The 20882-nt window shown below is 36.4% G+C and overlaps 1 protein-coding gene across 5 annotated transcripts in view; it reads right to left on the bottom strand.

Annotated features, from left to right (window-relative positions):
• The window catches only part of PHKB (phosphorylase kinase regulatory subunit beta), a 254654-nt gene that overhangs the window by 7604 nt on the left and 226168 nt on the right, over window positions 1-20882 (bottom strand). For all 5 annotated transcript variants that reach the window (XM_074293309.1, XM_074293310.1, XM_074293312.1 and 2 more), the window contains 2 exons: window positions 12259-12393; window positions 8114-8243 (listed from right to left, as the gene is read on the bottom strand). In XM_074293309.1, the coding sequence (XP_074149410.1) occupies window positions 8114-8243; window positions 12259-12393 (265 nt within the window). The remainder of the gene's footprint in view (window positions 1-8113; window positions 8244-12258; window positions 12394-20882) is intronic.

The raw sequence follows: 20882 nt of genomic DNA, 5'->3' as shown, positions 1-20882 counted from the left end.
TCCATTTCCTTGAAAGGAAAAATGCTATCATATGAACTGGGTTCTTCAAAGTCAATCTGCACACTATGTGACTACAGCAGAAAAGACAGTACTCAATATAGGAACAGGCTGAGTACAATTGCCTCATTTACTGGAAAGTTTTGTGTAAAGGGCTAGAACTGAGCAATGCACTTGGATGATGAAGCACGTGAGACTAATTGCCAATTGGACGGTTCCCTATTAACTTGTTTAAGGTTGACCCTCCCCAGCTGTTCTGTGCTGACTTGATTGGTGAGACAAAGAGAGGGAAGTGACTTGTGTGGGAGGAGCAAGAGAAACTTGGGTGGTGGAACTCACGCTCACTTGCACTCGTGACCTGGCGTTGGAGGCGATGGTAAAGATCTAGAATAAAGACGTTTAGTGATCCTGACTCTTGCTGATTTCTGGAAAGATAGAGTTCCAGCATTTGGCGTCCAACGTGTGGCTGGCACCCTACTTCCACCGAAGTCCTCCTGTGACCAGGAGATTAGGTGAGTATTCTAATAGAAATAAGGAACTTACCTTGTTAAGGACTAAATCAGCAATCTCTAGTAACTGAGATGGGGCAGATGTTAGGTAAATCCTGGGCCTCAGCTGACCCTGCTCCAACCCCAGCCCCTGCCTCATCTAGCAATGCTATAGAGGATATAATTAAGATAATTGATGAGAAAAGTTTACTTGTTCCCATCCCACAAATGAATAATCTCATACACTCATTGATTCGCACGTCCCCTTGGTTCTTAAATGAAGAAAAACTACGTATAGATAAATGGAAGCTAGTGGGACTTGAAATGAAAGAATTTTACTCAAAAAATGGGAATTGTCAAATTTTCCCAGAGGTATTTTACCTATACAACTTGATTCTATTAGACTTAAGCTATCAAGAAGAGTTTAGAAGAAGGAAGAGTTCTAAAAAGGCTCAGAGAAGGAAGCGTGAGGAACAAAAGATAGAAGATAGGCAAACTCAGGACATTGCCAGAGGGCAAGGGGATTTGAATGAGGAATCTGAGGGTGTAGACTCTGATTGTCCTGAAGAAATTTCAACCCCACCTAGAGAGCAGATTATTGATCAGCCCACATCCACTCCACCTTCAGGGATGGAGGGAGGAGGAGTAGTGGGAGGGGCGGTGACCTCATCAGCGCCCCCCCCTCCTCCCACACAGAGCCCCCCCTCCCAACAACTGCCCACTCCTGTAACTAGATTAGAAAGAGGGCTTATTGAAGCAATTGAAAATGGAAAAGAAGTAGATAATGATTTCAAACTTCAAATTTTTCCCGTGATTCAACAGCGTAATTCTGCAGGTCAAGAGAGTAGAAGATATGCTCCTTTTAATATGGATGTCCTTAAAAACCTGAAAAAATCTTGCACTGTCTTTGGGGCTACATCAGATTATGTTAAAATGTTAATACACAATTTGGCTTATGAAACCTTAACCCCTAGTGACTGGAAAGTCATTGCAAAAGTGTGCTTAGAACCTGGACAAAATTTGTTGTGGCTTTCTGAATTTACTGAGCTCTGTAGAATTCAAGCCCAACAAAATAGTCAAAATGCAGCTAATACTTCCATCACCTATGACCTACTAATGGGTATAGGTTCTTATGCAGACGCTTTGGTACAGATTAATTACTCCATAACAGCATTTGAGCAAATTTCTGCTGCTGCTATCAAAGCATGGGCTTCTCTCCCCAGTAAAAACTACAAGGGTGAGACCTACACAAAAATTGTACAGGAACCAAATGAACCTTTTGCTGATTTTGTGGCACGTTTGCAGACAGCTGTCATACAGGCAAATGGTGAAAATGAAGTAACAGACACTTTGGTGAGGCAACTTGCTAGAGACAATGCCAATGAGGTTTGTAGAAGGATTATACTAGGACTACGTAAGGATGCTCCTTTAGAGGAGATCATAAGACGCTGTGCCGCAATGGGCACAAATACCTTTTATAGCCAGGCTATGGTGCAGACTTCCCAAGATCCCAACATGGGGAGACAGGATCCCTTTTGGCAAGGGGTTTCCCGAGAGACTCGTCAATGCTTTCAATGCGGTAAAGTAGGCCATTTGAAAGCTCAATGTTGGCACAGAGACAGAGTGAGAAGACAGGCTGGGAGAACAAGACCCAAAACCCCATGTCCAAAATGCAACAGAGGACTCCATTGGGCCTCAGAGTGTAGACTGATTCAGGGAAACGGGATGAGGGGCCCAGCTCCAGGGCCCCAAGCAAAAAACACTTGGGGCATGATGGCAGCCGATGCCACACCCAGAGAGTGCCTCCAAGTCCAATACCCAGACATGACCCATCAGCCAGGAAGCCATCTGAGGGGAGAAAGGGATTATACAATCAGTCAGCCAGGAAGCAACATGATGGGAGAAAGGGACTACAATTAGGGAGGATAGAGTTGTATGCAGCTGGGACAATTGAGATACCCCCTGGAGAGGTGAAATCTGTTCCTCTCCAACCTATGGATCCCTTGCCTCCAGGCACAGTAGGCTTGACCATTTCACCTCCTGAGAGTACTTACAAGACAGTGTTCATTCATACACTGATGTGGGAAACTGGGGAATGTGTAGATAATATCCCAGTCACTAACACAGGGAGACAATGTGTGACTTATCAACCAGGGGAAGTAGTAGCATCGGGTTTATTGATACAGACTCCTAATAAGCAACCTGGTGACAGTCACCCATGTTCGGACTCCAAGCAGAAAAACCCAGGAATATACTGGACAGCAGCTGTGACAGCTGACCGACCTATGCTCACCATCTATATAAATGGCATAGCATTAGAAGGACTGGTGGACACAGGTGCAGATCGAACAGTCATTAGAGGTGCCAACTGGCCCAGTCACTGGCCAAAGACTAAGGCAGACACCTACATGTCTGGGATAGGAGGATCAATAGCAGCTGAAGTTAGTGCTACCCCTTTAAGATGGATATTTGAAGGTGAAACAGGAGTTTTTACTCCTTTTATAGTTGAAAAAATCCCCATCAATCTGTGGGGAAGAGACATTTTACAACAATTAGGGTTAAAAATGAGTACTTTGGTTTTTTAGGCAGGGCTGCTGTTGAAGGCCTGCCAACACTTTCACCTGTTCCTATCCAGTGGAAAACTGATACACCAGTGTGGATAGAACAGTGGCCCTTAGATAACAATAAAATTCAGGCCTTACTAGATATAGTACAGGAACAACTTGATCAAGGACACTTACAACCTTCTCTAAGTCCTTGGAATTCCCCAGTATTTGTTGTAAAAAAGAAATCTGGAAAATGGAGGATGTTGACTGATTTAAGAAAGGTAAATGAACAGATGGAAACTATGGGAACTCTTCAACCTGGACTTCCATCTCCTACTCAGTTGCCTAGAGAATGGCCTCTGTGGGTTATAGACATTAAGGATTGTTTCTATTCTATCCCTCTAGATAAGGAGGATATGAAAAGATTTGCCTTTTCAGTGCCCAGCGTTAACTTAGCTGAGCCTTATAAAAGATATGAATGGACAGTTTTGCCACAGGGAATGAAAAACAGCCCTACTATGTGTCAAATGTATGTTGCTGCTGCTCTTACTCCAGTAAGAAAAGCATTTCCAAAAGTAATGTTATTACATTACATGGATGATATATTGGGATGTGCACCTGAGGAACAAATGTTAGAAGCATGTCTACAAAAAACCATAGAAACACTAAGGAATTATAAATTGCACATAGCTCCAGAAAAGATTCAAAGACATGCTCCTTTTCAATATTTAGGATATGAAGTATATCCTAAGGTGCTTACAGTACAAAAACTCTCCTTAAGAACAGAGAAGCTAAACACCTTAAATGACTTCCAGAAATTGATAGGAGATATCCAATGGATGCGTCCCGTGCTAGGCTTGACTACCTGTCAATTGCAACCATTATATGACATTTTAAGGGGAGACAGTGCTTTAAATTCACCACGCCAGCTTACAAAAGAAGCTCAAGAGGCTTTGAGACAAGTTGAACTGGCTTTATCCAATGTGGTTGAAAGAGTCACTCAAAAACCCTTGGAAATATCAGTTTTTGCTACACAAGAGGCCCCCACAGCAGTCCTTCATCAAGGAGACAGTGTGATAGAGTGGGTGAACCTCCCAGCACAACCAGAACAAAGCCTTATTCCTTACCCAGTGCTTGTGGCTAGAATTTTATTAAAGGCCATTAAACGAGCAGTACAATTATCTGGGACAAGACCTGATAAGATATATACCTTTTATACTAATGCACAAGTTAATGTGTGCTGCGAAACCATCCCAGAGTGGCAAATTTTATTAGCCATGGCTCCAAATTTTGCACACGGGTCTCCATTAAAGATAACCAGACTGCTACATAATTGGCAATGGATTCTTGAAGAAAAGGTTTCTAAAGTTCCTCTTAAAGGACCAACTATCTTTACAGATGCATCCAAACATAATATTTGCGCTGTGTATTCTCGTGACTTAACTATAAAGAGAGTAATCAGAACTCCTTTTCAGTCCACTCAGCAGAATGAATTGTATGCAATCATTCTAGCTCTTGCTTATTATCCGGGAGACATAAATATAATATCTGATTCAGCCTATTCAGTAGGTGTGGTACAAAGAATTGCCACAGCCCAAATAAAATTTGTAGCCTCCAATATATATCAGCTCTTTAAAGAGCTTCAAGAGCAAGTGAGAAAGCATCCAGGTAAGATTTATATTTTGCATGTCCATTCCCATAGTGGACTTCCAGGTCCTATTTTTGATGGTAATTCAAAGGCAGATAGCCTTCTAACCATGCTGGCCAGTACTCCTTTATTTCAAGAAGCACAAGAGTCTCATTCTAAATATCATCAGGCTGCCCGAGCTTTACGTTTGCAGTTTGGAATAACAAGAGAAGAAGCTAGGAGCATAGTAAAAGCCTGTACAGCTTGCCTTCCTTTCCATGCTCCTACACTCCCTCCAGGGAAGAACCCTCGTGGTTTGAGACCTAATGAAATTTGGCAAATGGATGTGACCCATTATAAATCTTTTGGTCGTCTATCTTTTATCCATGTCGTGGTAGACACCTTTTCAGGATTCACATTTGCAATACCAGCAGCAAAAGAGACAGCCCGAGTGGTCACTGAATTCCTTATACAAGCATTTGCAATTATGGGCGTGCCACAAGCAATAAAAACAGACAATGGACCTGCATATACATCTAAACATTTTACACACTTTTGTGCACAGTATAAGATTTTACACACCACGGGCATACCCTTTAATCCTCAAGGGCAGGCAATAGTAGAGAGAAGAAACAGAGATATTAAGACACTCCTCCAAAAACAAAAGAAAGGGGGAGCCACGGGTAACCCTAGAGAACTTCTAAATTTAGTTCTCTATACCATTAATTTTTTAATTTTTGACAAAGATGCACTGGCTCCAGCAGACAGGTTTTATAACTCACCGGAAGGGCAGTGTCCAGTGCGAGCAGCTCCACTGTCTTTAGATAATCGCCAAGTGATGTGGAGAGACCCAGAAAGTGGTGAATGGAAGGGACCAGATAGGTTAACTGCTTGGGGGAGAGGGTTTGCTTGTATCTCTACAGATGGAGAAGGAATCAGATGGGTGCCAACGAGCCGTATTCGCCTTGTCCATCGGAGAGAGACAGAGCAGACCCTTGAAACGAAGGAGAAGGCCCAAGAAACATCGGGTGGTTCCGTTGCTGACTGTGCCCACCACTGAAAGAACCTGGCAGTTATGGCGTTTGACCCATGGACATCAAAAACTGTTGGACTTGAAAATCCTCAGAAATCATTGGATTCTCTGAGACATCATAAGACTATTGTAGGACTTGAAAGTCTCAGGAATCATTGGATTCTCTGAGACATCATAAGACTATTGTAGGACTGAAATCCTCAGGAATCATTGGATTCTCTGAGACATCATAAGACTATTGTAGGATTGAAAGTCCTCAGGAATCATTGGATTCTCTGAGGCATCATAAGACTATTGTAGGACTGAAAGTCCTCAGGAATCATTGGATTCTCTGAGGCATCATAAGACTGTTGCTGGACTTCAAAAACTTGTGGGGATCATTGGATTCCCTAACATATAAAAAGACTGATGTGGGATTTCAAAAACTTGTGGGGATCATTGGATTCCCTAACAGTGAAGCAATGGACAATAGATTGGTTTTGGACTATTTCTTGGTTGCTGAAGAAGGGGTATGTGTGTCTGGTGTCTACATACCCTCCTTCTAGGACTTCTGGAAATCTCTTACAATACCATGTTGATTTATATTGTTTGTTATGTCACTATTTGCATGTACAATTCCTGTTTGTTACACCACATCGAGTCTGCACTGACTGTGGGGAGAGTCACCACTAATAGCCTCTGCGTTATTGCTATGTGCTTGTGTAATAACTCCCATGCTGATGGGTTTGTGCATACTTGTCTCTAATAAGGCCCTTCAATCCAGAAACCCGCTAGCAAATCCCCACTTCTCTTTGGTGCTTCTCATCTCCCTTCCTGAGATGTCAGGGAGGGCGTGATTATCTCCTTTTTAGTGCTTTCATCTCCCCTCCTGAGAAGTCAGGGGGGACGTGATCACGTCCTTTTTGGGGTTCTCATCTCCCTGAAAGGTCAGGGATGGCGCGACCTCCTGTGGTCTAAAACAAAAGAAAGCGGGAGATGTAAAGGGCTAGAACTGAGCAATGCACTTGGATGATGAAGCACGTGAGACTAATTGCCAATTGGACGGTTCCCTATTAACTTGTTTAAGGTTGACCCTCCCCAGCTGTTCTGTGCTGACTTGATTGGTGAGACAAAGAGAGGGAAGTGACTTGTGTGGGAGGAGCAAGAGAAACTTGGGTGGTGGAACTCACGCTCACTTGCACTCGTGACCTGGCGTTGGAGGCGATGGTAAAGATCTAGAATAAAGACGTTTAGTGATCCTGACTCTTGCTGATTTCTGGAAAGATAGAGTTCCAGCAGTTTTGGGAGTAACTGAGGACATGGAGAAGCAGGTCCACCAATTTCTACTGAACACATCCATGAATGCATATAGACTGGGTGAAGGAAATAGGTGCCCTAGTACAGAGGACTATACTTTCTACTTAAATGTGACTAAGGGCTGGGAATTGTAACAAGAACAACCAAATAAATAATACTGTGTTGAATGCATTAATATTCATAAGCCTGCTTTAGCACACAAGAATCTCATTAATAAATAGAAACTTTGACTCAATAATTCCAGTATTCAGACTATACCTTAAATTGTCATCTCAAAGGAAAAAAAAAGAATCTATTCAAATACAAGTTTAGAGCATTATTTGTAATTGCAAATAACTGTAAGCAACCTAAATATCCAACAGTTGGTACATGAAAAAAATACATTTTTTCACTACAATTACATGAAAATGGAATGCTACAATGGCATTATAATGAAAACATGAGAAATATTTTTAAAATTTGGAATTATGTGAAGGAATGTGAAATGAAGAGTCATAAGAATAGTATATACACTATGACTATATGAGAAGAAAGATGAACATACAGCAGGAAAGGATATAGAAGAAATAACTAATAAATTGCCAAGTGCAGATTCTGCATAAAAATTCATTTTAGAGCATAAAAAGTGGTAAATGTGTATCTCTTTGGTTTTGTTGCTTGAAGTTAAGTGTATCATAATTTATTTCTAAAATTAAAAAATATACCAATCTATTGTAACCTAGCACAGAAGAAAAAAAAAAAAAGTACACACTGCTTTAATTCAGAGAATTCAGTAAAATGAGTTTTGTTGCAATTTCCCCCCATCCAAACATAATATTCTATTTTACTAATATGGAAAATGAATTTTCCAATTTAAAAAAGGGGGGAGAGGAAAAATATTTCTGATCAGAGGAAAACAAGCTCAAAATGACGTGCTAGATTTCCTGCTTTTCAATATTTCCTCCTTTCTACAAAGCTGGAAACTTCTTTAAATTCAGTTAAAATTCTAGGAGTAGAAAGGTTATTTATGCAGTTTATGCAGTAGATGGGGGGGGGAAAATGGCACTATTTATTTAAGGCTCACATCTTATCTTACAAGGCTTGCCTCACAAGAGAGATCCCATTCATAAATACATTAGGACTTTACCTGAGGCAAATGCTTTCCAGCTACAATGATACCATTGGGTGTTCTCTCTAGGATCTGCCACACCCTGTCATAGAAGCCCATGGGTGTTCTATTTAAGGATCCATCGATTTGACGCCGGTTCAGCCAACATCTGCAGACCAAAGAAAAATGCTCAGGATTCAAAAGCAAACTTGTTCTCCAATACTAGCCTTGCTGTATGGATTAATTGTACCAGTAGGGTGATCAATAAAAGACAAAATCCATCAATGATGCATATCTACTATGTGTTCCGAGGAACAATAAATATTTCATAGTAAAAACAGAGCTTGTGGGAGACAAAGAAAAATCCCCAAGACCTTAAAAAATTTAGTAGGTGAAATGTTATTCTTTAGTAAGGAATTGGCCTCTCACTAAGTGGTCTAAAGATCTGAACATTTAAACCATTGTTTTTTTGGTTGTTGCTGTTTTTAAATAAAGGGAAGCAATATTAACATAAATAAATTTTATTAATATCATACCCATGGATACAGAATTATAAAAGAGAACAGAACAAGTATACTTTTGATTTAAACCTTGGCATAGTTTTGTTCTGCCTAAATACAGCAAAATTTCCAATTCTAGAAAATCATTATCATAGTGTATTAGAAAGAGCATTTTATCTGGAGTCAGGAGACCTGAGTTCTAGTACTGGTTCTAATTAATACTTACTAGTTATATTGACTGTGAGAAAGTCATTATAATGCATTATTATTATTCCTTTGTATTACAATTAGCATCTCTGGGTCTCCTGCTTTGAATTTGCCTTCATTTGTGTGGGTATCTCCCACAACTTCTTCTTGGGTGGTCTAAGTTTCTCTGTAAAAATTATTTACAACTTGGTGACCTATCCTCTGGCAAAGCATCTCTTTACATTTGGGCCAGACCTTAAATGAAAGGCACAAAGCCTTTGTATTAAGATATTTAATGAAATCTTTATTGCTGACTAGAGGTTCCTGGAACTCTAATTTGGCAGGCAATCTGCAAGCACTTAGAGATTTCCCCATTCTAAGAAGAGGCACTGAAGAAGGACTTTGGTAGCAGGGCAAATGATAAAGCACTGGGCATCATAATAATAATGATTAACTATATTTATATAGTGTTTTAAGGTTTACAAAGTCCTAAACCACATCTCATTTGATCTTCACAAAAACCCTAAGAAATAGGTACTAGTATTATTCTCATTTCACAATAGGTTAATGCATGATTTACTCAGGGCCACATAGTCAATGAATATCTGAAGCTGATTTTTTTAAAATTAATTTTATAATTATAACATTTTTTGACAGTACATATGCATAAGTAATTTTTTACAACATTATCCCTTGTACTCCCTTCTGTTCTGAATTTTTCCCCTCCTTCCCTCCACCCCCTCTCCTAGATGGCAGGCATTCCCATACATATTAAATGTGTTATAGTATATCCTAGGTACAATATATATGTGCAGAACCAAATTTTGTTGTTGTTGTTGCACAGGAAGAATTGGATTCGGAAGGTAAAAATAACCTGGGGAGGAAAACAAAAAAATGCTAACAGTTTACACTCATTTCCCAGCGTTCCTTCTCTGGGTGTAGCTGATTTTGTCCACCATTGATCAATTGGAATTGGATTAGCTCTTCTCTATGTTGAAGAATCCACTTCCATCAGAATACATCCTCATACAGTATCATTGTTGAAGTGTATAATGATCTCCTGGTTCTGCTCGTTTCACTTAGCATCAGTTGAAGTAAGTCTCTCCAAGCCTCTCTCTACTCATCCTGTTCGTCATTTTGAAGCTGAATTTGAATATAAGTTTTCCTGACTCCAGGTCCAGTGCTTTATCCATTGTATGAACCTAAAACATTCATGATCTAACTACAAGTACTTGCCTATATTATCAGAACACTTAAATTCTACAACACAACTTGCTATTCAATGTTGCACTATAGGAGCCAAAAATCATTCATGGATTCCTTCTCCCTACCCAGTCCCCCAAAACACAATTATCTTTGTTTGTGCTGGGGGCAACAGGATGGTAGTGGTGTATGTCCTGGGTTTTGGAAGGCTATAGCAATGAGGTCAGGAAGTGGGTTCTAGCAACTTCAAAGACTTTGACTAGAGGCCTGGTGAGTACTGTGTGTCTATCTAAAGATTATTAGACTAATGAAGACTAGAGAGGCTCATTCCTTCCAAGAAATGTATTAGTCTCTCTTCATAGAAGTTTGTAATGATCTGTAAAGTTTCCAAATATAAAAAAAAAACACCCATCTTGGCTATTATAAGCTGCAAAACACAAGTTTGTTCAGATAGCAACTAAATGAGAAGCACATCATAATGTAATTCTTTAAAGAATAAGAAGTGATAAGAGGGATTGATTTTTTATTTTTTCCAAAGGAATTTAGTCAAAAGCAATATTAAAAAAAAAAAAAAAAAACTTTCCTTAAGAGATAGTTTCATCTATAAGATGACTCTATAGCATGGATGGTCTAGGGTTTCCTCAGGGATACAAAACACATGATACAAGACAAGAGGTTTCTGATTTATGTTTGAAGAAAAATAATTCCATAGAATTGTTCTATTTCTTTTCTACTTGATATTTCCTTCTCCTCTCTCTGCCTTTTGTTGTTCAAGACCATTCTCTGCTTCCCCTCCTATCCCACAACCTACACATTTCCACTTAAATCCTTCCCCTTCCCTTTACTTTGGACCCTAACTAAAGTCTAGTATGGTCACTCCTTTCTGGGCCCAACCTTCTCTCATTCCTACTTCTCCAAAGATGAAGCACAATATAACTAGCATCTGTTTTATTTGTTTTTAACTCTGAAATGCAAGCTATTCTTATGGGTTTGTTTATCACTTATGCATTCATTCGTTTATTCATTAGGTTGGTTGGGTTTTTTCCCTGTAGAACCAAAACCAATTCCTTCTTGTAGCAGAGTTAGTACCAACAATCATAGCAATAGTCACAGTTCACATTGTTCTTTAGGGTTAACAACGCATTTTTCTCTGAATATCCTTGTGAAGGTAGTGTAAATATCATTCCCTACATTTTATAGTTAAGAAGACCGATATATAAAAAGGTGCAAGATGATGAACTGAAGCTGGTATGTAGTTTTAAATTTAGAGCACTCTACGCTCATAGAAGGGTCTTCTAATCCCTTAGATATCTTAAACTCCCTACGTCCAAAACTGAACAGATTATCTTTCCCCCAATTTGTCTCTTCTTCCTGACTTCCTTATTACTGTCTAGGGCATGGCCTTCCTTCCAGTCACCCTGACTCACAATTTTGGGGTCATTTTCAATTTCTCTTTTACCCAGCTAACATGTCTCACATATGCCCCCTGCTCTGTTCTGAAGCTGCTACCACTCTGGTACAGGTCTTCATGCCCTCAAACCTGGGGGAATGTGGTGGCATTTTGGTTGGTCTCCTGCCCCTGGTCTTTTCTTATTATGCTTCTATGCTCACTGAACTTTCAAAGTGATCTTCTGAAAGCACTGTTCTGAACAGTCCATGTAACAGCATGCCCCCCTCATAGTTTAACAAACTGAAGTAGTTCCCTATTAGCTTCAGGTTCAAATATAATATATATGCACATGTGTACATTTTTGTATGTATTTATATTTGTATATGCTTACATAAACATACACACATAGACAGATAGACAGACAGACAAACAGATAGATGAATGATATTTATTTGAGGCAAACAGGGCTAAGTGAATTGCCCAGAGTCAAATAGCCAATAAGTGTTTGAGTCTGGATTTGAATTCAGGTGGTACTTTACTGTACTATCTCACTGTCCAACATTAGGTTCATTGCTGTTCCTCAAACAAGACAGTTTCAAAATCTAGGCATCCCTCATGCCTAGAATTCTCTCTCTACTTAACTGCCTTTCTTTCTTCGCTGATTTCCTCCAAGTCCCAGTTAAAACCTCTCTTTTTACAAAAAGACTTCCTGATCTTTAATGCTAATGCCTTTCCTCTGGGGATAATTTCCAATTTATATTATATATTGCTTGTTTGTAAACAGTTATTTGAATATTGCCTCCCTTAATTAATCTGTGAGCTCTTTATACCCTCAGTGCTTACCACAGTCCCTGACACACAGAAGGAGCTTAATAAACGTGTGTTGATTTGACTTTATTCTTTACCTTCCATTCTGCTGAGGCTGGAGAATATCTAAGAGAAGTTGTTTAACTTCACTAGGTGACAGTTGGTATAAGTCCAAGGCCGGCATGTCCCCTCCACGAATCTGTAGCTCATACTTCATAGCATGGATAATCCACCTGAAACACAATAAATAATGCATTTTTAAGAATGGCTTATATTTTAAAATCATCTCATATTGCTCTTTGGGAATAACCTAAAGAGCACTGCCCTGTTAAAAGGCATATCAGGAAAATCATAAATTAACTTTTGGGATAGTTAAGCATAATTACTTTTATTAAGATCTCTAGAAAAGGGGTTTGCTTTAGCGTATGCTGTTTTAGGTACAAAACAGGGTAATAGGACAAATACTTGGAGTTTTTTTATTATATATTGTATATAGATAATTATATACAAATATACTGTAAAATCGTATAGGAATAGATGTCACACTGTATTTTATACATTGGGCATCCACCAAAAAAATGAACAGTATATAAACAATTCATTTTGGAAATGGATCATGAGATGAATTGATGTAAATGTTCCTTTCCCAGGGAGGGCACACATGCTTTACATATTTCCTCTTTCACTGCAGAAATTAAGAGGGAACAAAAATTGAAACAAGAAAAAGAATGCTTGTCTTTACATGAAAGGAATGGAATCAGTTATGGCTTAGTTATTCTGATATATTAGAAAATATATTTTACTATGTTTCAGAAGAACAAAGGCATTTAATTATTTTATGTTTAAATGACTTTATGGTTTAACTCTAGAGAGGTCTCTGAATTACATTCTTGGAAGTTTCATTTCTTTCATTTTAGTCGCATTTTAGTGAAAAAATTTGGATAAGTCAGGTATATAAAGCAAAAAGAACTCTCAGAGTCCCATATTACCTCAAGGAAGTAAAATTTTATAAACCATTAAGAGTAAACTGGAGCATCCCTCTTTTATGCCACATGCATATATTTTTTGCCTAAATCCTTCATTATGTAATGAGTTACAGATAAACAGTGACACTAGGTCACCTAGAAATGAAACCATTTTCCTTAAGCCTTCTAGATTACTCCCTTATTAAATATAGGAACATCTAGCTAAGAAAACACAGAATTAAACTTAAAAAGCTATTCCCTATATTTGCCATTATAATTTTCTTGATAAAATAAGTTAAAAATGATAAATAGGAAAGGAAAAAAATCTGCCTAAGGAGAATAAAAATAGAGATTTTTTAAAAAGAATTATATCTTTTCCCTTTATCCATCCATGTTTCTAATTCAACTACTAGCTTACATAAGAACTTATATTTCCCTCAAAGCTATTTAAGCTACTGGAAATGATATAAATCTAATGTGGCGGGACAGTGGTGATAGCTAGAGTACAGTTTAGAGAAAGTGGGCATATGGGGACCAAACAGCATAAGAATCTTTGTTCTATAACATTTCCTTGGACAAAATAAATAATCAATAATTCCTAAAAATGAAGACAATAGTTCTAAAGACTATGAATTATTTTTAAGCAAAAAATAAATAATTAAGCAAACATGTGCTTAAGAAATATATTTAGGAAAGAAATGAACACATCTTTAAGAAAGAGGAGGGGAGGCAAGAAGGAAACATGAATCATGTAGAGCAGGGTTTTTCAAGCTTTTCCACTTGGAACCCTTTTAAGTATGAGAAATTTTTACATAACCTCAGGTATGTAGGCATATAAATTAAAAAATCAAATATTTACTGATAATTAATAAATTTATGATCTCCAAAATCAGTTATGAGGCCTCCCATGGGGTTAGAAAGAAGCTGGGATGTAGAAAACCCGAAATACTTTCTGATTAGGTGTGACTTACCAGTTTACCAATAATAACAAACCCATGAAATATATTACTTCCTCAAAGAACTGAAGGGGAAAGAAAGAATAAGATCCACATGACTGGTAAAGACAAGGATTTTTTCATTTGTTTTTCCTTTTTATTGCTTACCACATTTAATTGATGCACTCTTCAAGTATATAAACGTATAAGGAAATCATTGTATAAATGCCTTTGTGCTAAAGTTGATTATGAAATTAGCTCTGATACTGTTTCCATGACTCCTCGGTACATGAAATGAAATTGTCCCCTCAGTAGCTCTATGAATTGAATCACCTGATCTTTGCTTTTAAGACTAAAGAAAGAGAAGTTTTCTCATTACTCTTCAGTTAGTTTTGAGTTAATTTACACTTCATCTTCCTAGGTACAGTTTGGAATAAGGCTTTACCAATACTTACCTCAAGCCTTCACTAAATATCCAAATGCCACCACTGAAAGAGTTTTAGAAATCACCATTTAAAAAAAAATAGGTTACCTTTTTTATTTTTAAATTCTTCCTACTAATTACTGATTGATAAAAAATGGTACATTATGTCTCTTTGACAATTGCTATTGTCACATATAAGTGGATGACATATGAAACAAGAAATTTTAATTCTCTTTTTTCAATTTATAAGATTTCATCAGTTTACACTATTTTTTTGTCTCAGTATCCTTATTGCTTAGTACTGTGCCTTGCATTTAATAGCCCCAAAATGATTTCTTAATGAATAATCTATAAATATAAATATTTATACTATAAAAATCTATGATAATAAATAATCTATAAGTAATTACATAACAAATACAATGATGAAAAATTACCAATGCATGTTTTTGTGTTATTTTTGTAAATAATAATTTTCATCCACATGAGAATAAATGGATTTGACATGTATTAGAATAATAAAATATCCAAACTTCCAACAGAGAAGAGTAATATAATCTTTAGAGTTGTCAATCTAGAGGAAATACTGTTAGGCACATTTTCATTGGGTTTCTTCATTTTGTTGCTTAAGGAATCACTTCCATCTGAACTTGGATTTGATCAATATTCAAGTATCAATTTTTTAAAAAGAGGCTAAAGTAGTATGTTTAAAAAGGATATAACTATAATCTGACAAATTTTGAAGTAAAAAAAAAGTGAAATTGTCTCCAATTGAATTCCAGTTGCTTAAGCAAGACTCAAAGGCCTGAAAAAAGTGAATCTCTAAGTAGAGGCAAATGCAATAACCAAAACTATTTTAGGAATTTTTGAACCCTTTAATAAAGATATGTAGCAATGGCTCTGCCTGACCACTTATACTCACTCCCACTGACAAGGTCACACTTTCAGATTGAGCAGGCAGTTCTAGAGGGAGAGCATTTATTGTAAAAAAAAGGATTTTTAAAAGTAAAGGAGGAGGACAGGTAGAATGATGATGATCCATGGGTCACTATTTTTTTTTAACTGAATTTCATCTGTCTAGAAAAGCAGAGATTTGCTTTACTTGCCATTATCAAATGAAAAAGTGGCAGTCACATACTTGTGACCAAACTAGCCTTTGTAAATATCAAGACTTCACTAGAGGACAATGAATTCCTTAGCACTGATTTAAAAGTGTAAAGAAGTACATTAGTATTACTTTACAGACTTAGGAAATAAACTTGCCAATCAAAAATTTCTCTTGCTATGAGATTTGGCAAGGATAAATGTACATGTAATTTTCCCTGTATGCCCCAGTCAAGAAATAAAATATGGTACCTGGAAGTCTGACACTATCAGTAAACTAGACTAGTCAACATTTTCTGCAAAATGTCTAAAACTTCAGAGCTAATCGGCAGACTGCAAATATTTTTTAGTGATCAGGAGAATGCTTTACTGGAAATTTTTAAGACAGATTTCTTCATATGATTCATATGAACACTGAAAAAGAGATAATATGATTAGGCAGATAGAGTTTTATATACCAGTTGGGGAAGAAAGGCTCCTACATTCTATTATTGGAGCTGATGACAAAAAGAGAATTAGAATGCATTCATCATTATACTTCTTTTTTTTTTTTCTTATATTAAAGGTAAAAAATGTAAATATTTTAAGAATATCAGAAACATGGAAGAAAAAGAGGTAACTTGACATGAATTTAGAATTCCAATTATGTTCTCTCTCTCTCTTTTTTTTTTTTTTTTTTTTTGCTTGACCATAAAAATGTCAGTCTTACTCCCGAAAAGACCTGCCTCAAAGCCTATTAATTTATAATGTTATCAATAGCTTGGATTGTAACATGGATGGTATACTTATTTTTTAATTTATTTTTAAAAATAGTATTAGTCTTTTATTTTTCAAAATACACACAAAATACAGAAAGAACGTTCACCCCTTCCAATACCTTGTGTTCCAAATTTTTCTCCCTCCTTTCCCATCTCTCCTTTTCTCTAGACAGCAAGTAATTTAATATAGGTTAAATGTGCAATTCTTCTAAATATATTTCCACATTTATTATGGGGCATAAGAAAAATTAAATCAAAAGAAAAAAATGAGAAAGAAAACAACAAGCAAGCAAAAAACAACAACAAAAAAGGTGAAAATATTATTTTGTAATCCACATTCAGTTCCCGTAATTCCCATAATGCCTTAATTGGCAGATGGCTTTCTCTATCACAAATCTATTGGAATTGGTCTGAAACACCCTATTGAAAAGAGCCAAGTAAGTGAATGGAACAGCTATAAAAGATGCATATGTAAGAATGATGATGATTTGTGTGGAATTACTTTATATTTTGTTACTTTCCTAAAATCACTCTTCCAATTAACATTTTATTTGAGTCTTCAGAATTTGAAAAGCATATCATATCATCTGCAAAAAGTTTTATCACCTCATTTCCTATTCTGATTTCTTTTATTTATTTTTTTCTCATATTGCTTTTGCAAGAATTTCCAATACAATATTGAATAATATTGATGACAGTGGCATGAAGCTGTAAAGGAGACCTAACACAATGGATGACAGTAAAGATCCATAAACACTTCAACAGGCTATAGGAAAAGTGGCTAAAATTAATAAAATCAAATTTAATAAAATTAGGCTTGAAGTTTTATACTTGCATTCAAAAACACAAGATGAAGAGCTATGGCGAGATAATAATTAGTATGAAAAATATTTGAGCATTTTGATGGATTGTAATCAATCTGAGAAAGTAAAAAAATGGACACTATCCTAGGCTGCATTGAAATGAGAACCTTTAGAATGAATAAGGAGATAATTTTATTGTATTCTACTCTGGGTCTGTCCATAAAGAAAGTACTAAGACAGCTCTAGTTGCCATATTTTAGGAACGACACTGAAAAATAGTAGTATGTGCAGAAGATGGAAGCTAGGATGCTAGAAAAATTGGAAAATAGTATGACAGAAACTACACATTGACCAATACCCTATACCAAGTTAAGATTGAAATGGGTTAATGATTTAGATATAAAGGATGATACTATAAGCAAATTAAGAGAACAAAGGATAGTCTACCTCTCAGATTTGTGGAGAAGGAAGGAATTTGGGAATGGAAAACTGGGGGGAAAAAACCATTTATATTTAAAGGCCAGAGCCTCATTTCTAAAATATATTGAGAATTGACTCAAATTTATAAGATTACAAGCCATTTTCCATTTGACAAATGGTCAAAGGATATGAACAGACAATTTTCAGATGAAAAAATTAAAGCCATTTCTAGTCATTGAAAAATATTCTAAATCACTATTGATCAGAGAAATGCAAAAAAAGACAACTCTCAGGTACAACTACATACTTCTCAGATTAGCTAAGATGATAAGAAAAGATAATGACGAATGTTGGAGGGGAGATGGAAAAACTGGCACACTGCTACATAGTTGGTGGAGTTGTGAACTGATCCAAGAATTCTGAAGAATAATTTGGATATGCCCAAAAGGATATCAAACTGTGCATACCCTTTGATTCAGCAATATCTTTACTGGGTCTGTATCTCAAAATGATCATAAAAAAGGGAAAAGTACCCACATGTGCAAAAATGTTTGTGGCAGCCCTTTTTGTAGTAGCAAGGAACTGAAAAGTGAGTAGATGCCCATAAGTTGAGAAATGACTGCATAACTTATGATAAATCAATGTAATGTAATATTATTGTTCTATAAAAAATAATCAGCAGGACGATTTCAGAAAGGCCTGGGGAGACTGACATGAACTGATGCTAAGTGAAGTGAGTTAGAACCAAGAGAACATTGTACACAGCAGCAACAAGATTATGTGATGATCAATTCTGATGGACTTGGCTCTTTTGAACAATGAGGTAATTCGGGTCAGTTCCAATAGACATGAGGGAGAGAGCCATCTGCATCCAGAAAAAGAACTATAAAAATTAAATGTGATTGAATGTGAATCACACATAGTATTTTTACCTTTTTTGTTGTAGTTTGCTTTTCTTTTTTTTTTTTTCCCCTTTTTGGTCTGATTTTTTTGTGCAGCATAATAAATGTGGGAAAATGTTTAGAAAAATTGCACATGTTTAACCTATCTTGGATTACTTGCTGTCTAGGGGAAAAGAGTGAGGAGAAGGGAGCCAGAAAAATTTGGAACACAAGATTTTGCAAGGTTGAATGGTGAAAAATATTTTCATATGTATTTTGAAAATAAAAAGCTATTATAAAAAAAATTAAGGCATAATAGGAATTAAAAAACAACAACAAAAAAAAGGAAGAGACTTCATTATTCTCAGCAGCAGAAATGTGAAATAATAATGATATTGAATGATTTTTTCTAGGAGTCAGCTCTGTAAGTCACACACACAGTTTGGGGAATCAGTGGATAAAGCATTTCTGCTTCATGATTGCTTACGTGTGATTCTTAAAGTAGAGATGAAATGGCTGATAAAATAAATCCTCAGAAGGATCTCCTACTAAAACCTTAGTGACAGACCTGTGGGAGAAATCAGTTGATTGGAGGCCTTTACAGTAATGGGCCTGCCAAGGACTTGATTTCTTTTAACATGAAAGCTGGCATACAAATCAATAATGAGACACCAAATCAAATCATTATCAGTCTAGACTACTATTCCTGTGAGAAGGTTAATTTTGCTCAGTGAAGTGCTTGATGGTAGTAAAGTTTAGGAAATTGAATCCATTGGATGAACATTGGGGGGAAAAAAGAATAGGAGTAGAGTTATTGGCTTAAAAGTGATATAGGGAGAAGTTAATGTAAATAATCAGACCTTTGGGAGGCTATTTAAAATAAAGGCATTACTCTATTTCTCTGTTTCTCTCTGTCTCTGTCTTTCTCTGAAGGTAAATTCTAGACAAGATTTATTGCATTATGATTAAGTTAAATATTTTGCTATGTAACTAGAGCTTTAAGGATTTGTTTACCATTTCCTAATGGTAACTATTAATATTTTGTGAAGGATGCAATGTACAAGCAAGCAATCCTTTCACCAATAATTACCTGCTGAAAGAGAGATTGTTACAGAAAAGACAGACTAAGGTAACTCTTAGATGCTTTACAGCATTATGAGAAAGAAAAATGTTACTTTCTAATAATCTCAATTTCTAATCATCAAAGAATCATAGTGATTTGCACAGGACTGACTGCATAGGACTGCCTGCAAAAACTAAGTTTAATAATTCATGAGGAACTTGGTTACACAGAGGTCTGTTCATGAATAATTTGGCCACCATTTTAAAGTCAATTTTTGAAATCATTCGAGTGGAATTGCAAGGTGACTTTTAGAAGTAGTTTAATATATATATATATATATATATATATATATATATATATATATATATATATATGCATATATATATAATTATGATCATAAGTAAATTATCAAGCAATAAAGTAATTTAACAGAAATGGAAGCCCATGGATGGTAAGGATTCAGTGAAAGGAAGAATTAATAGATTCATGGGGAAAATACAAAAATAAAATTTTCCTTTTCCAAGGTGTTGTTAATCAGTTATGTCTGATTCTTTGTGACTCCTATGGAGTTTTTCTTATAAAAATATCAGAGTGTTTTGCTATTTCCTTCTTTAGTGGATTAAGGCAAATAGAGGTTAAGTGATTTTCCAAGATTACATAGCTAGTAAGTATCTGAAGTCAGATCTTCTTGACTCTAGTTCAGTGCTCTATCCACTGAGCTATCTAGCTGCCTCCAAAGCAAAGAGAGATTAGATGCTTTGCCCAGTCACACAGCTAGTAGATGTCTGAGACTCAGGTCTTATGTTTTATGCAATCAGCCATAACAATGAGTCCCTGAGTTCTTATACAGGACAGAGGTGATCAAATAATGTGTATGTTTTGTAACATTTCATAATGTGGGGAAAATGTCCTATCTTCATTGACATATAATGGGCTTAAAATAAGTCTGTAAGGAAATTTTTGTGGTCTCCACTGTCATATTTGGATTGACAGATTTCAAGTCAGAGATGTTTATCAAATACCCTGATAAAAAGAATATGAATCTGATGCTTCCAAAATCTTGAATGGCCATCCAAAGTAGGTAGGAGGGAAGGTCCCATGATATAGTAGAAAGAAAACAGGATTTCGAATCAAGAAGACTGGGGTTCCTTGTCTGAATAATACTTGATTTGAATTAGATGATCCCTAAGATTCCTTCCAACTTTACATTTTATAACTCCCCTTTTTGGGGGGTGAGCCAAAGGACTTCTCTTAGAAGAGTCAAGGCAGTTGATAACAGCAGATTTAGTCTCCTGCTTCTGGCATTCCACCTCTTAGTCCTAATTATAGCATAATCAATTATATGTGCTCTATACTTTATGCACTAAAA

The sequence above is a fragment of the Sminthopsis crassicaudata genome, chromosome 2, assembly GCF_048593235.1.
Source record: "Sminthopsis crassicaudata isolate SCR6 chromosome 2, ASM4859323v1, whole genome shotgun sequence".
Taxonomy (NCBI): Eukaryota; Metazoa; Chordata; class Mammalia; order Dasyuromorphia; family Dasyuridae; genus Sminthopsis; species Sminthopsis crassicaudata.
The sequence above is the reverse complement of the archived record's forward strand: the minus strand, read 5'-3'. Positions and strand labels throughout refer to the sequence as shown.